General features: G+C 33.1%; 1 protein-coding gene across 5 annotated transcripts; it reads right to left on the reverse strand.

Moving 5' to 3' along the window:
* Positions 1-395: 395 nt before the first annotated feature.
* Positions 396-16,141, reverse strand: LOC145813882 (calcium-transporting ATPase 3, endoplasmic reticulum-type-like). Of its 5 annotated transcripts, none has more exons than XR_014357281.1 (8): positions 15,994-16,140; positions 12,143-12,197; positions 11,859-11,944; positions 9,049-9,196; positions 8,044-8,149; positions 7,875-7,928; positions 2,854-2,902; positions 396-794 (listed from the first exon to the last, which is right to left on the reverse strand). XR_014357281.1 is itself a non-coding variant. In XM_082910175.1 (8 exons), exons 4-8 carry the CDS (start codon positions 9,114-9,116, stop codon positions 727-729), a joined length of 345 nt encoding a protein of 114 aa, XP_082766301.1. In that variant the 5' UTR covers positions 9,117-9,196; positions 11,859-11,944; positions 12,143-12,197; positions 15,994-16,125; the 3' UTR covers positions 396-726. The 5 variants fall into 5 exon arrangements, 4 of the variants coding, with proteins under 4 accessions (XP_082766301.1, XP_082766300.1, XP_082766303.1 ...); XM_082910175.1 differs by having other exon boundaries at positions 15,994-16,125; XM_082910174.1 differs by lacking the exon at positions 9,049-9,196 and having other exon boundaries at positions 15,994-16,125.
* Between the last annotated feature and the right edge of the window lie 2,647 nt (positions 16,142-18,788).

The raw sequence follows: 18,788 nt of genomic DNA on the forward strand, positions 1-18,788 counted from the left end.
CTGCTGAATCAACCTGGCACAATACAACTACTACTAGCCAGCATATCTCACCAACACTACTAGCTTTGCCGCGTTCAAAAGGTAGATGTCTCTTGAACCTTTATGATCAATCTTAGGTGGCAATTTTCTTTGTAATAATGACATATATTGTTATTGTGACTCATTAGTATGTAATACATTATAATAATAAAATAAAATATAAATCTTCGGCAGCCCATGAACCTCCATTATCTTAAAAGGAAAAAGCAGCCTCTGGCAACGAGAATTTGAGTCATCATGGACAAAGATTCAACTACTTAAAAAATCAATCTGAACAATGTTGTTTCAACATAACTTCAGGACCATGTATTTTGAGGGCAAATTATATACAAGAAGGCGATCGTGAGCAGTACTTGTTCTATGCCAAACCAAAACCCCTTGAATTCTATAAATTATTGTTAGACAGCATTTTGAGAAAAGTAGTCTATGAGATCCGAAAATACTCGCAATTGTCCTCTTTCTATTTCTTACAACATATAAAGCCAATTGGCATTAGTGAATGAAAATAAAACTCACAGCAGACTGGAATAGTCTGTGCAGTTGTATTGGAAACATCTTGGGTAGTTCCTCGGCACAATGCAGATGAAAGCAGAAGAGAGAAACATGACTGAATGGTGTTTCACAACAAACTGTAGGTCAGTAGGCCAACTTGAAATGTCGCGCCAAATTTGGTACATATTCCACTTGTCATTTATTATGTAATTCTGTCTTTGGAAGTATATCAGCTCTTCTCACTCTGAACTTGAACCGTGCTCCTACAACAAGAAGAACAACCATCAAAATATGTCAGTGTATCAAGATGGTTATAAACTTTTGATTATTGTGGACATAGAACACTCAAAGCGGGCATCAGAAATCTCATCCCATGTAAGACAACCTATCCTCCCAAGGGTGAAATTAATATAATCTAATTCCCAATAGAAGTAGCTTGATATGAGGCAAAATATATTTGAACAGGATTAGCTATTAGACTATTATGGCGGGGCTGTCTGTAGGTTATAAATTGTGGTCTGTGATGGTTTGCATGGCAATGGGTTATGGACAGAGATAGACACACACACACACACACAGATGGGTCTACTTTAGAGATGGTTGATTGGGTGGTAGCTAAGAAGCGTTGACACGGACACAGACACGAATGCGGAAACGGACATGGACACAGACACGGGACACGGCAATTTCAAAATTATGAGAACACGGACACGACAGTAAAATATGTTTTCATATATATATATATGTATTTGTTATCTAGATTAATATTATATTCACAATCAATCAACATTAAGAAAAACAAACACTAACTCTTTTTTTTTTAAAAGCACTTTTAAATTAACATTTACAGTTTATATTTTTTATGGATGATCTATTAAGTATTTAAATCTAAGAAAAAAATAATAAACATTCAATATTCATCACAAGCATTAAATTAAATGGGGAAAAAGACAATTTAGCATGTCCCCAAAGTATCCCCTAAAAATAAATTAATTAAATAAGGCGACACGCCATGTGGTGTGTCCCATACCTGTCCCCAAAGTGTCTATGTGTCCGACACGGATACGGCACTTATTTTGAAGTGTCGGTGCTTCATAGGGTGGTAGTCATCGGCAATGACTATTAGAGGTGATCACTATTAATGGGGTTAGGATAGAGTAACTTGATGACTCAATGTGAGTTAGGATTGGAATAACATTCCATTTGTTTTGGCAGAGAATATTTTTCGTATTTTCTAGAGTTTGATACTACAGAAAGCGAAAGCAACATAAAATGTTTTGTGGCGGTCAATGGAAAACAAGCTCATTTGGGAAAAAAATATTTTCCAATTTCAAAAGATAGAAAACGTTTTCCGAACTAAAGTCTTACCAACGCAACCACACTATTACCATCATTACCACCTCCAAAAACCCGACCATCATCTCCACTACCACCACCACTATCGCCAACATTACCTTCACCACATCCGCCGCCAAAACCTCCACCTCACCCTACTACCACCCCACCACCACCAACACCAACTGCCCCACCTCCTCCTACCACTACCACTAACACTAATACAACAACTAATACATTAGTTTCAAAGTCGCAACTAGACATAGGAAAACATTTTATGAAAAAAAAAAAAAATTCATAAAAATATTTTAATTACAAAATGCTTTCCTCAAACAAAGTAAGAATTACTATGAATAATAAAATATGTAAATTTTCTGTTGCAATCGTCATCACAAGGGAAAATTGTTTTTTCAGAAACATAAGAGGGTGTTGTGATTGTTAGAAACCTAAGGGGTGTAGTCTATGTTACATGGAATTGGATATGAGTGTCGGGTGCAGGTGTCTGTCCAAAAGTTGGACATTCACAACCATTAATCTTAGGATATCGAGATGTGTCCAAAAGTTACATATGGAGACACATCATGGACACACACACACACACACACATATATATATAACATATCATATAATATAATATACTTAGATAAGATGTTTTAAATTATGTAGAAATGTACATGAAATTAAATATGATTAAGAGACGTGATATTTCTCTCTAACCCATGTGTGAGGTCAGAAATGTGTCTTTAATAGCAAATGTAAGTTTCATTTTTTTTCAAGCATCATAAAAAATTAGAAGATTCAAGTGTCTAAATTTACAGGTGTTGGACATGTTGGACACATGGCACTCTTACCTTTATTATATTCCATGGGCACGGTCGGGGAAAATAAAAGAGTCCATAACACACATGTAAGTACAATTTACACAAAAGCATGTGAATAATAATAATAATAATAAAATTGGAAAAAAAATAATTAAGATGACCTCACCACTTGTATTTCTTGAGAAGAACTTCAGTATCTCGTCAATTATAATAACCTATGCCAGGTTGACAATATCGTAAGTAATGTCAAATAAGAAAGAGATCCAAATATGAAACAGAAAGTGATGCAGTGTATTATATTTAAATCAGAAACAATTAAACAAAATAGTCTACATATAAGATATTACTTGCTACTGTAGGTTTCACTAAGCTATTCAGGAAAAGAAAAGGGGTGAAAATTATCAGTTGAAGACATCATTAAAGCTATTCTGAGTAATGGAAGAGAAGCTACCATGACACGGTGACAACTAGAAAGGAAACAAAGAAAAGTAATTACACAGAATCAAAATGAGATTTTATCCATAAAACAAAGTGTGATTTGAAAATTTAACTAAGCCACCACCATATTTGAGGCCCATTGAAGAAATTCCCTATTTATTAACTCTCACAACCCATTCAGCAAGTAAATAGAATTTGGCGTTAATGTCTGGGTACTAAATGTAAAGATGTTGCTAATTCCAATCATAGAGCAAGGCATCCTTCAATGCCAGTCTTTTAAATGTAAACACTACAATGGAACTATAAACAGAAATTCAACCCAACTATTTGACTTAGAGGTTGTTGTTGATGATTTTCATTTTTAAATTTTCTAAGACAAGTGTCGAATGAGTTATTTAGATCCAAAGGCATGTCTAATAAATAAGTAAATAACAAGATTGCTTCTCCATAATAATGTGGTATATACATCCCCTACATTTCAATTATGGATGGGAAAGTAAGATATTAGCTGTCCATCAGTTTTACTACATAGGGGCCGTTTTTAGAATATTAGATTATAGCTTTAAACAGAAGTTGTTTGCTTGTTTGGTGTAGATGTTAGCTTGTTTGGTGTAGTTGTTAGCTTGTTTGGTGTAGCTGTCCATCATTTCATTGTGTAATTATCATTTTTCCCTTCTAAGAAATGCAAAAATTGTGAAAAATATTTTTTTTTTTCAAAATTTCATTTTCAGAACTATTTTCATAATTTTTTTACACACAGGAAGACTGCAATCTGGATATGTGGGTAAGCTATGGAGGAAAGCTTTCCTTCCAAAGAATATGTCTCACAGTAAGATTATATTTTGCCAAATAATGGGATGTTTCTTTACAATTTGTACTGTGATACCCCTGTTCCGTATTATGCTAATTGATCTTCCTTATGCATATGATTATGTGTTTGATATGATTTTGAGTGCCATTTATATGAATATATGTGGTTTTGAATTTCTATCTGTTCACCGTAGGAATATCTGTTTGATTATCTGCTTTGGAATTTAAATTGAAGGCCTTATCGGCCACAAAACCTGAAATTGATTGCGCCATCGCGATTGGCATAATTTTTAGAGCCTACGGTGAAATTTGATTGAAAATTGATTCGGATCAAAATAATTAGATTCAGAACGATTAATTAAGTGCCAAATTATTTAATATTAATAATTTTAACTAGATTAATTCCTCTCTTTTATCCATTTGGGCTGAGATTTCTCTAGAGAGGGAGAGAGAGGGCCAGTTCTAGAGAGAGAGGAGGAGGAGTTATGCATTTTGATCCAAGATTGTGAAATTGGAAGTTAAAACTCAAAGAACATTGAGTGTTTGAAGCTCCTAGGTGAGTAATCAATTCTTGATTTATGAATTGAGTATGTAATTTTGTGAAATCAAGTAGTATGGTAGCTCATGGCTAAGATTGAGCTGAATTTGAAGTTAAAATGAACATGCATGTGCATAATTGTTACAATTTTGGGTGTTCTAGCATGTAGCATGTTAAATATGAAGAATGGAGCATCAAACCTTACATGCATGAGTAGTTCTGTGTAGCTTCATGATTTGGAGCATCATTTGTACCATTTGTAATAGAAATGAATTGGTTTTGTTGAATTGAAAGTCATAGAACACATGCATGTAAGGAATTGCTATAAATTTTCATGTTTGAGCACAATGTGTATGATCCATGTTGAATTTTTGGTTTAAGTCCATGTATTTGATCATCTCTTCACCAATTAAGTTGAGAATAATGAGTATCCTCCACATGCAAGTACAAACCATGGAGGTATTGGTCTTGAATGTTTAAAGTTAATGTGTTGGTGATGAGTTTGGGTCAATTTGAGCCATGCATGTGATTAATTTATGAAATTGAGCTCCATTGTGTTGTAATTTGGTGTTGGTACCATGTTAGTATATGATTATGTGAAGTTTGAGCCAAAAGCATGCATCTAGAACCATTGAATGTCAAGTTGGAGCTCAAGAACATGTTCTGGAAAACCCAGAAAATTTGATGTCCGCTCGAGCGGGGAAACCGCCGCTCGAGCGTGAATTTCGTGTTCCTAGTATTTTTGCAGACTTGGATGTCCGCTTGAGCGGGGAAGTTCACGCTCGAGCGAGGAGCTATGTAGACAGACCTTTAGCTCAAGCGCTAGACTTCACGCTCGTGCGTAATTTTGATGCATCCAACACTTTTGCAGACCTCATGGGTCCGCTCGAGCGGGGAAGTCCACGCTCGAGCGGGGACCCTCTTTTTTGAAATTTTGAAAAGACATTCTGAGTTTCGTTTTCCATTCTCTTTCACTTCTAAGTACTCTTAGGCATGCATTGAGCATTGTAATTGAGTTAGAAGAATAAAAATAAAGCCTAGAGAGGAATATGTGAATTAAAGAACGGATTGAATCGGTTGTGACCCATATGTGTTATGTGATGTGTAGGGTCAAGCTCCAGGCCAAATCAACCAGCCGATCACTGTGAGTAATATCTTAACAAAGATATCTGAAATATGTTATTGTCCAATTGCTTACGTCCATGTAAGTTTTATAAGATTCGTTGATTCGATTGGTGGACAATGTTTGCCATACCAAATGAATGGGCCAAAGGCCGTTCTGACAGGAATAAATGGATGGGCCAGAGGCCGTTTGACAAGAACGAATGGATGGGCCAGAGGCCGTTCTGACAAGAATAAATGGATGGGCGAGAGGCCGTTTTGACAAGAGCGAATGGATGGGCCAGAGGCCGTTCTAACAAGAATTAATGGATGGGCTAGAGGCCGTTTTGACAAGAACGAATGGATGGGCCAGAGGCCGTTTTGACAAGAACGAATGGATGGGCCAGAGGCCGTTCTGACAAGAATGAATGAATGGGCCAGAGGCCGTTTCGACATGAATAAATGAACGGGCCAGAGACCGTTTCGACATGAATAAATGAATGGGCCAAAGGCCAGTTTGACACGAATGATAGTTTGACACGAATAACAGTTTGACATGAATGTATGAATGGGCCAAAGGCCAGTTTGACCTGAATGATACTAATGAATTGGGCCCGAGGCCGTATGATGTGTTTGGAACCACAGTTACCTAACTTACATATGTCTATGTATGTGTGTATTAGTTAGAAATATAAACTGGGCCCAAGGCCGTTTGAGGTATATTATTCCAATGTATATTCTTTATTTGATATTGTTCACTGGGCTTTCGCTCACGCTCATTCATGTGTTTGTAGGTGAGCCAAGAGAGGTCCAGACCCAGCCTCAGTGAAGTCTGTATGGAACAACCAAAGTTTTGAAGAGTCAGCCCTTGCGTCTCACGCACGAGACACGTCTTCGCCCTTTTGCCATTCTGTGTATTTTCGTCATGTTGGCGAGGACTTTGGTATACGTCTGTGTATAGTTTTGGTTGGCTGACTTAGATTTGAATGATGCTGTCTGTACAAAATCTTATGCTACTATACTTTCTATTGTGAGTTATTAACATATGTAAATGTGGAAAGTTATGATGTGCATATAAGCACGACTCTATGGATAAAGTTTTAAATTTGCTTCCGTTTGGCCCCTTTACTCTGATGAGTTTTGTCTTATTTGGTTTGTGGCCGTAGGTAATCTCGTGATTACTGGCCGGTTATGGCCTTAACCCATAGGGGCGGGTTCGGGTCGTGACATGTATTATACATGTACGCAATGGTTTTTGGGTTTGATTTAACATCGATTGAATTCCCGTTGTTCCATGACTAGAGCATCATGAACTGCACAAAACCCTAATCCGTAAATTGGATTTTTTTCTTCTCAAAATCATACAAAAACCCTAAATTGTGGATTGGATTCTTCCATAAATTGCTACAGATTAACAACCACCATCGTAGAAAGCAAAGTACAAATCAAAATTGAAATCTATTTGGTGGTTGTGATCCAAAATCATCAAACCCAAATCTGTAGCAAAGGGATCAAAGATAGTAAAGAACTGAACCAAAATCATCAACAAGTTCAGGTGCTTGTCATCTAGGCAACGAGTTGCCTTCGTTACACATATCTGATTGTCGTCACCCATCTTCAGAAGTTGTCGGCCGATCATTACCCATCTTTGGTAGTTGTCAGCAGGTCATGTTGCCAAGTCGAAAGAATCAAAGAAAATGAGTAGAGAGAGAGAGAGAGAGAGAGAGAGAGAGAGAGAGAGAGAGAGAGTCATGAGGGAGAGAAGCAGTGAAATGAATGGTTGGGGTATTCATATAGTGGCATAGCTGTAATTCTTGCAAAATCCAAGGGATGTTTAAATAATTTCACCCATTAACACAGCTTTCTGCATAAACTATAAGCTGAGAAGCACCTCTTTCGGTGGTTGCAATAAACAGCTTATTTGGGGCCAAAATAGGCTGTGTTAAGCCATAAGTCGATCCCATTAAGCTACACCAAATACTCATTTTTAACTTAATATAAGTTAAAAGGTGATAAAAGCAGCTTATAAGCTACACCAAACACCTACATTCCAAGGGAAACTAACCCACAATAGTGAAATGCAGTAATCAGGTACACATGTGCAACACATTTGACAGGGGCAGAGAATACCACTCTCTATCAATAACAAGAAAAAAGTAGCAATTCATGTCATTTGTCTATTAATTTTAACAATATCATAAAGAAGCAGAAAATGTACCAACATGGCAAGATAATAAGCGCCGATACTCAAAGAGAGAATATGAACATCAGCAAACAAGGAATGTAATCAAACTACTTACAGGAAATGAAAGATACAAAACAACAATCCACTCAGCCCAAGACAATGGCGTCACCTGCAACACAAAATTCAAATATTTTAATTAACAACCTCATGTAAGGGGGCAAAAAAGTCGAATCATAAAAAAGAAATTGCAGTAAATAGATAGAAGTAGAAGATAAATCACTTACGGAAAAAAGAATAGACAGAGGTCGCACGTACAAGATAAGAATATGAAGGAGCATGGTCAGTACAATTGAACCAACAAGCCACAGATTACTCCAGGGCGGGATAACACTAAAAATAAAGTACAGGTTAGTGGTATTTATTTATTTTCTTTTTCAAACAACATCTACAACTGAGAATGAAAGACAAAAATATGACTTTCACTTATAATAGTAGCTTGAAATTATAAAAGATGGTTAACATAGCTGACTCTGAACCTATCATTGGTCAACAAATACAGCAGGAATTTTAAAGAAAGCCTTGATCTCTGCACCTTCTATCTATAAATATATAGTACAAAGAACAAACAGAATTCCAACAATAAACTTCCCGATTTGAAGAAAATTGTTTACATTTGGAAGGGAGTCTGAGGATTTCAGCATCTCAACTGCATTAAAATAGGCCAATTGAAAGGATGGAAGTTTTGGCATTGTATGTGTGCAGAGTCTTCAGACCTGCAAGTGTGAATGTGCTTGGTTGTGGAAACATTGGGTCAAATGAACAGTTGAGATTTTATTTTATTTTTGTTTATTTAAATATATATATATATATATATATATATATATTTAGGAGAAACAGAACAACCAAATTTACAAGTGGTCAATTCTGTTCTTTCAAAGCCTTTAAACTACACTTTGCTTTGCAAACACTATTTTCAATGGTATTCTTCATGCAGTTTAGTTTGCTGCACTTCTGAGAAGCCAAGAAGTAGTATCTTAATGAAAAGCAGTATTCCAAATCTATCACCTTTAAAAGTGTTTCATGGCCACTTGTATTAGTGAAAAATTAAAAATCTTTATTCTTCCCTAATTTGATTTTATACAGTACCTTATGGGAAGAAGATGGAAATCCAAGAAACTAGCTATAACCATGTTTTTACATGTCACACATTCAGCATTCAAATGAATCGATTTGGGGACAGAGACAGTATCAAAGTTGAGATGAAGTTTGAGGTTCAAGTGAATACTTACAGGAGAGATTGATTTTCACTGAGATTATTCAATGCATTGAACATCTCAACAACAACAAGCACTGTCATTGACACAGTTGATGGGTGCCGATCATTGAATATACTACATGGATAACTTGTATCCCTTGTGAACAAGTGTCAAAATTCATCTGAGATAGTGTAGTACAAAATGTTAGTGTAGAAAAAGGATAATTTAGGGGCATGCACAACTAATAATTTTGTTGAACAGAAAATCAAACCATTGTCAATGCAGATCATGGGATCAACAATAAAATGCCGAATGCTTATTGTTGAAAAAAAGACATATGAAGTGTTAGCAGAGTCCTTTTAAAAATAATAATAATAATAATTAAGTTCAAACCAAATTTAAAATTTCCATTTAATTCCATCATGTAAAAGACTAAATGATACATTCTTTAGAACAAACCATTTTTTAAACTTGCAGAATCGAAAATTCTATTTATATTACTCTGTATCTATGCAACATGGGTATTTCGACAAACATATTGTACCTGTACCATGTATCTCTTCAATATATCTTCATAGTTTGGCGAAAATGACGTCGTTTCATGCATTATGTAAACAAAAATAAAAATAGAACTGAATCGTAGTGAATCAAAATGAATCATAGTGAATCGTAAATTGAATCGTACGATTCAATCAATTTCTGATTCAACAGCACAATTCGAATCTTTTTTTTTTTTTGAAACTTGTATCTAATCGTATGAATCGAATCGTGAATCATATGATTCTGTCAACCATGGGTATTTGTACTTCGTATGGTACTTCTTCATGCATATTGTACACGAAAAATGTACCAAATTTTTTTTTCTTAGTTTTTGCTGTACCCCAGACACACCTAATATGTACTGAAGCCATACCATACCTTAATCAAAACAATATTTTGTTCTATATAGAGGTAAAATTAGTTTCATTAGACATTATTTATTTGTTCTTTTTTTAAGCTTAGCATGATTTTAAAACTAAGTTATGACTTGTAAGTTATTTAATATAATGACATGTAATTTTTGTTTATGCCTTTACTTTTTGCCATTAAATTGTAAGTTGGTTCTTCTTAACAAACTAAAGCATTAAACTAATTTTTGTATTACATTACTCAAAATCAAAAATAAAAATATGTTTTTACAAACGGACCTAACTGTACTTGTACCCTACCTTTTTTAGATTTTACCATATCGACTCTCACCGGTATCGTACCAATACACATACCCGTACACACGCTTCGTAGCTCTACATAGCTGCTTATTGTATAATTTGGTTCTGAATAGAAACTGAAAGACACACAGCCCAGACGACAGCTAGAATATTTTCACAGCTAGATGTAAAGTCATAGCAATTTGAAAGATCAAATACAAATATATTGACAATTAGAAATGGGCAAATTACATATACCCCCTCGAGGTTTAGCAAAATTATAGATACCCCCTGAGGTTTGAAAAATTACAGATACCCCCCTGAAGGTACTATTTGCATAACAAATTATGGGGTAAATTGTTATGAAAATATAAACCTCAGGGAGCAATTTGTTATGAAAATATAAACCTCAGGGGGGTATCTGTAATTTTCGAAACCTGAGAGGGGTATCTATAATTTAGGTAAACCTCGATGGAGGTATATGTAATTTGCCCATTAGAAATTATATAAAGGGAAGCCAAAAAGAAGAAAGTGAAGCAATTCCATTTACTATTGTCAAGCCAAGTGTGAACATAAACTTGTCCTCAAATTTGTAGACCATCGCTTTAATATGTTATAACCGATAAATCAACTCATAATAGGGACACTGATGCAAGGTTAACCACATTTTTTCAGTCAGCCTGTAACAAATTTGGAGACATCTAGCTCAAAATTAATTAATTATAGGTGAAGAAACCTCTAGGCCACATGAACCAAGCTTGGACGGCTTAGAGAAGCAACGTGGGACAAGTCTCTAACATAGCCAATTTTGAAATCAATCCTAATCTGATATTTCCTGAATTTCCAACTTCATGGATTAAAGTGGGAATTAAATTCTTAAATATCTAGAGCTGAATTTTCTATTGGATTTAGCCTGAATTTAAATTAGAATAAAATAAAACTCAAGACATTTCTGTCTAAATTCTAAGTCTGGATTTTCCGAAATTTGGTCAAATATTTCACTATTCTTCCAAAATGTATTTCTTTGAATTTGGATCTGTTTATATTAAGACATCTAATGTGCAAGGGTGGAACCAGGATTTATATTGGGAGGGGCCAAATTGACGTACCCTTCAACCCCTTCCCCTTCCTCAACCCAACCATTCAGCCAAACCCTTTGAAACAGAGTAGCATGTGTGTATATATATGTATTGTATTAATAGTTTATATCCATAAAAACATAGAGAAGATAGAGAAAGGCACAAATCATAATTAACCAATGTAGGTAGTTATTAATTAGGAAACCCAATGATAATTTCAAAATTTATCAACACAAAAAATAGAATCAGTGGAGCACCTACAAGATATAAGGGACTGGAAGAGGCCACTAAACAAATTTTGTTAAAAAATTAAAAAACACGAGAGGCCAATAATGGAAAACAACGTATTTCTCATCTTTCATGTATGTACAGAAATATATATGTGGGTGAAATTAGTGAACTCAAGGGTGCCATCGCCTCGTTTTGCCTGTATGTAGTTCTATCCACACTAATCTGAAGTCAAATTTTGTTGAGTTTATAAAGTTGGCGACTTTCAAAAGCATGGTCTGATGTCATACAAAACCAAAAACAAACGCAGCAAATATCACACAGTAGTCTAATATGAGATACAACTTACCAATTCAACATATGGTAATTTAGGCCCACTATCAGCAAAAACAAACCACCATATGAATCCCGCAATGGTGGCAAGTCCAACATAAGCTACAAAAACCAAATAATTCAGTCATACAACAGTTCAAAAAATTGAACTAAAATCAACCTCCTGCTATTGATCTTTGCAAAACTTGAATAGTGAACATGTGAAATACTCGTCCAAATTTCTCTCATGGGTATGCTGTAAGAAGCATTCTGCAAATTGGACCACAAGGTGAAAAACAAAGAAGTGCTAACAGACTATACCTCCAATAACTAGATAACGAAAGAATAGCCAACCACTGACAACAGCTTCATTAACCTGCACATTCAAACAAACAAAAAAGTAAAATCATAGAAATAAGAAAGTTTTTCCCTTTCTAAGAAAAAAAAAACACTTGAACGCACTACTAGATTCACAATTCAATGAATTATACAAGAAACAAAGAACCATCATTATGGAATTGTGGAAACTGTAATATTATTTTGAGGGGAGATTAGTGCGTTTAATTATTGTTTCCTAATTAGTATTTAATTCTTGGTATATATATTTAGAGCTTGTAATCGTTGTTTATGGAGATAATACACATATTGTTTGTAAATTCACATGGCATCAGAGCACATACCATACCCTAGCAGCAGTCGCCATGAACCCTACTGCCCAGAAAATGGCCCACTATTAAGAAAAAATTTAACACAAAACTTTTCGTACCCTCACATATCCTTTTAAACAAATGGAGGCTGGGGGTATCAAACCCACCCCACCTCCCACCCCCTCTTCTTTTCTTTTCTTCCTATTTTTGAGGGTTAGAGCAGATCCACCGAGTTCGTATACAGAAGAAGAATGCACCAAGAATAAAAATATAAAAAGATAAATTTCAGAACTTTTTAGTATGCAACAAGTTTTCAACCGTACTAATGCATATATTATACAAAGTGCAACCTCTTGTGTGGCACGAGTTCACATCTTAAATTTGTGGAAGAACTTGATACGAGTATGTATTCCAACACTAATATGCTACAACATATTTCTTAAGACAATCCACTAGAAGGTACCATCAACAAATAAATTTACTCTTCAATTAGATTTTAGTTAATAGAGGTGACTTTACAAGTGTAATTTTTGTAAAAGACATGAAAATAGGATGCTTTTAGACTTTACCAGGAAATAATTTAAGGTATTCAACTTCTCAACTCAAACACTTGGAACTGCAATCATGTCAAAGCTCTTCCATGCTCAAAACAGAATTGGGAAAATCTTTCACAATTAAAATGCACCCCACCAGCTTCTAGCTGAAACAGCTATAACACATTTCCTTTATTATTATTATTATTATTTTTTTAAAGTTAAGGTGATAGGCTAAATACTTTTAACTCTTATGACCTAAGAGCATGGACACTCGTAATAAAATGATGGACGTCGGACATCAACACTCATTGCATACTCCCCGATACATGTGAGCCACTCATCCAAACCTGTCCTACATATTTTTTATCCAAACCTGTCCAACATATTTTTTTTTTTAAACCAAACACACTTCGAACATTTGGGAGACACACATGTCCATTGCTTAGACACACACAAAACACACTGCAAGTTTGAAGAAAATTACTTGGGATCCAATAATAAAATAAAAACAATGTGGATATATAACTTAATCCCCCTCTTTCAAATTTTTTAAATTTTAGGAACAAAGCCTTCCAATTTTTTTGTGAATTGAACATTCTAAAATAGATATTTGAACTTTTTGTTCGCACTTCTTTTCTAATATGTAGAATGTGAAAAGTGGTTTTTATTGTTTAGCTAACAAAAGATATATGTATTTCAGTATAAAAAATGAAAGAAATTTTTATTTTTTTTCAATATATATTTATTTTTTGTTGCGTCCTTGGTAGTGTTGTATGCTATTTCTTGGAAAATTATCATGGTGTTGTCTTTGTATCATGTCATATCTGTGTCTCGCATCCGTATCATATTTCCTACCATATGAAATTTATAAATCATTTCTACAATTCCATGTTGACCTTGATAAAGTCAACCTAGATAAAGAGTTAGTTTCTCCACAAGAAATTTTCAACTTTTTGTAAATTTAACTTCCTCTATTCTCCATGTCAAAAAGAACATTGAGCGCATTTAAGGTTGTTCATCTAAATAGAGGAAAACCAAGTGAGTCATTTCAGCTATTTTACATGTACAAGGATACCTATAGGCATGATTGGTTGTGTTCGTTTGTTGCTATCAGTTTACATTTTCCAAGAAACAAAGAAAAATTGGCAAACTATTTTCCAGGAAAATTTTCTAAAAGCAACCCAGTTTTTAGGAAACAACATGAAAACTGTTTTCACCAAAAAATCAAAACAATATGAAAACGACGTATAAACAATATGGATGTTTTCACAAAACCACAACTAAACACATGTGAGTGCAAATCTAATAGTATAATCTTTCTAATTCAAAAGCTTGGGATACGAGGACAATATTGGGATACAAGGACAAAGTTAAGTGTCAGCCTGTTCAGATTTGGTGTTAGTATTACAGACTCACTTAATGGTGGCTGAGAAGTCATAAGCATATATAATATTAGTGGTTATTTTGCTATATAAACAATAAATTATATTATTTAAAAACATAGAAAACTCGAGCTTTTGTTTGTAAATTTTGCCAATAAATTATTTATAGTTCAAACATTTTCTTATAGCTGCACCTGTATGGAGAAGTCTAGATCACCATCACAACTATGATTGCCTTTGGCAACCTATTCAACCTAGGTTTCCAGCTCCAAAAATGATAAATTCCAACCATGTAATGAAATTTTCTCTTTGACCATGTTTCATTCTGTTCCCCTCTTCTTCCATTGGTAACAGTAGCAGTGTCCACACTTTGGCCTATACTATATCATCTTTCATGGTCCGAACACGGGGGTAATGTGACAAGCCCATGTAACACAATTCTTGATACCAAACACAATGGAAGGTCCAATACTAGCATTAACCAAAAGTTTTGTTTTGTTTATGATGCATAATAGACAGATGCTTACAGTGTCTATTTTTCACTTTTCAAAAATAAATAAATCAATCACATCTCTTAACATTGCAGGAACAGTTCACAAAAAATAGAAAAATAAAAATAAAAACTTTCCACAAGTGCTATCTAAAATCAAACAATTTCCTTCAAAAACCAACAATCATACAATTCTATAAAATTTTGAATTTTTTAAAAACAATAGATAGCATAAACCATTGAAACATAGGTCTAAATAAAATTATCTATTGTAAAACCCTATTATCATCAGGACATATTCTGCCATCTTGAAGCACCAATGGATTTTACATAATTCGTAAACGAAGAAAAATTAATCAAACTCTAAGAGGCACCGACATGGTGGGTACACACATGTCCATGTGTATGGATTTTACATAATTCGTAAACGAAGAAAAATTAATCAAACTCTAAGAGGCACCGACATGGTGGGTACACACATGTCCATGTGTCTGACACACCATGTAGCGTGTTAATGTTTTTAATTATTACTTTTTCTGTAGGATACGTTGGAGATACTTCATGGACACATGCCCTGTGATTGGATACTCAGAACACCTTCGTAGATTTTTCTTATAATTTTAGAAAGCTGATTTGAGGAGAAAAGTAGAAAAAAAATAAAAATACGCCCACATATACATTGATATCTCTCAAATCTATGTATCCTAAACTTATATTTTTATACATAGTGAATAAAAATGTATAAAAATATCTTTTTCCCATATTTTCTGTGTCCGTATCCTAAATTTTTAGAATCCCTGCATCCTGTCTCCGTATCCATGCTTCTTAGATCAAACTTATGCTTCATCAAGTTACCAAGGAGAGAAAAGCAACAAAGGTTTAGACTCTTACAACATCCTTTTCTAATTCAAATGGTTGTAAGGTTTCAACTCTCTATTTTTTTTTTGTGCCTTTTACAAGCACCACACATTAGCAGCCACATAGTGATCAAATTAATTTAACAAAAACAAATATCATAGTTCAGTTGTAAATTGTATTATACGGAATGGTTAAAAGTGACTAAAAGTAATCAAATAGCAGAAGACCACAAAGTTATAAAGGACATAGATTTGATTACCTTACGAGGTTTAGCCTTCATCACATCACAGTCTGGCTTATTAAAACCAATAGCAGAGGCAGGCAATCCGTCAGTAACTAAATTTACCCAGAGCAGCTGGACCTGGAAGAGAAAAATCAATCACTCAACTTTACTTCGCTATGGCATCAAGGAAACATAAAAATATCCAATAAAATAACATATTTGAAAATAGAATGAGGACATAGCTTTTAAGTATATGGATGAATTTATTTTATTTATGTCACAGTTAGTGTTCTAAAAATAGGTCGTAATCGTTACGTAATGCTATTCCCTAACTGTATGGGCAGTTACCACTACTCATTATGGCTGCTATAGAGGTATTATTGAATTTCACGGCCGTTACTATTGTTACATAACAATGGCCAACACATTTTTGCGCATTTTCTCTTCTATCAGCTTCTGTTTTTTATTTATTGAACATTATTTTTGTATGTAGTTCTAACTTGTAAGTTTTATAAGTTGAGGGAAAATAGATTAAGATGGTTAGGTCATATACAACGGAAACCAACAAAGGCAGTAGTAAAGAGTTGCGATACAATGATGGTAGATGGAAGTGTTAGGGGAAGAAGCAGACCGATGGTTTGGTCATATACAACAACGACCAATAGAGGCAATAGTAAAGAGATGAGATACAGTGACGGTAGATGGAAGTGCTAGGGGAAGAAGCAGACCTAGATTGACGCGAGCTAGTGTAGTAAATAGAGATATGAATCTCTTTAATTTGACTAACTATATGGCCTTGGATAAAGTCGAATGGAAAAAAAAAAATCATGTAACTGACTCCATTTATTGGAATTTAAGACTTGGTTTGGCTTGGTTTACTTATATAACTTGAAAAATATGAATCATATGATTTTATTAATTGTATTCATATTTATTTATTAAACATATGTAACCTGCAAATTTGAAACACAACATAATATCACTAGTCTAAAACTATTAATAACAAAACAAATAACAGTAAAGTGGTGCATTATAAATGTATCACGGATGAAATCATTAAATGCTGAGTGAAAAATGTGAACTTTCTTCGCAGAGACTCTAAAAAAAAGTACAAAATTCAGTGCATACATTGGATAAAAACTATACTAGTCTTGAACACCTAATCAATTAATGGGTGAGGTTAGTGTCCCGTGGATACTTTAATAATATAAACCTCTCATTTTGTTGGTTTTTACGTGTATATTATTGATGGAAAAAAAATAAAAAGATTGATATGATAATTATAGCTATATAATTTTTTTTTATATTTCTCTTAAAAAATGAACAATAAAATAATTGAACCAATTTGTTCATTTTTTTAAGACAAAATAATAAAATTATATTGTTATAATTATCAAATTAATTTGATTTTAGTGTGTGTGTGAATGATTTAGGTATAAAACCCGACAAAATAAACTATTCATATCATCAAAATGAATTTCATTTGAAATTTCATATAACTCAATAACACTCTCCAGTCCACATAGTAAAATGTGTCTCTTCCTTATAGTGTAATGTATATAAATTTAAAAATTAATAAAATATTTAAATAATAAATACATTTATATGGCCGGCTATTCCTTCTTCTTCAAACTCTTGTCTACATTATTGTAAATATATATATATATATATATATATATAAAATACTCTTCTCTAAAGCTTTCGAGTGATTCGTAAATTACATGTTAGTATTAATTTTCATCAGTTATAATTAATCCCGAGCAGTTAGATTTTTAAATTTTTTTTTATCACAATAATATTTTATAAAATTTAATTAAATTATGTATGTGTCTTATATAGGATAAATTACATTGATCTCTCTTGAGATTTGACAAAATTGCAAAAACATTCCTTCAGATTTTTGAAAGAGTGAATTACATTAACGGTCATTGTAGTTTGGAACTTATGTCATTTTGATTCCTGACTTTTCAATTGTAATGTATTTAATCCTGAATTTTGAATCCAATTCTAAATAAGGACAATTGAAGATATTGTTGCTCTATTTCAAGGGTAAAGTTATTTGATAAAATATAAACTAGTTTGACAAAAAATAAATGTCAAAAAATTATTTTTAAATTTTAAAAAATTATTTCTATCCACCAAAGATAAAATTATATAAAAATGATAAATTTTTTATATTTTTATATTTTTATCAAATTAATTTTTAATATATATTTGGATGATGATCATTTTTATTGACATTTTTTGATAGTTATCATGCACAACTGGCTATATTTGTTATTAACAGAATTTTTTTTTTTTTTTTTTTTTTTTTTTTTTTTTTTTTATGGTTATCATGTAATGGATGGTTATTAAGCTGTTAATCTATAATCAATATGTTTAATATATGAAATATTTTAGTTTTGAATTTTTTGATTTAATAAATTGGTTTAATAATGATATCAAAGTTGTCGTCATAGTTGACTTTTGAAAAAATAAAAACTAATTTAACGAAAATAAATATCAAAAATTTATTTTATAAAATTATTTCTACCCTCCCAAAAGATAAAATTATATAAAAATGATTTTTAAATTTTTTTTCACCAATTTAATTTTAATTTCTTAGAAAAAAAATGAAAGTTAGATTTTAAAAACCAAACCAAACAGAATTTTATAACAAAAAAAGTTCTAATATTATTCATTAAAAGAAAGACCATTATATTCCAAACAACATATAAGTTAACTAACACAAAATAAATTGTATAAGAGTAACAATTCAAAATTTAGAATTAAATGTATCACAATTATAAGGTCAGTAAACAAAGTGATACAAATCTCATACTATGTTGGTG

Source organism: Camellia sinensis, chromosome 15, assembly GCF_055761805.1.
Source record: "Camellia sinensis isolate YWXY chromosome 15, ASM5576180v1, whole genome shotgun sequence".
NCBI classification, from domain to species: domain Eukaryota; kingdom Viridiplantae; phylum Streptophyta; class Magnoliopsida; order Ericales; family Theaceae; genus Camellia; species Camellia sinensis.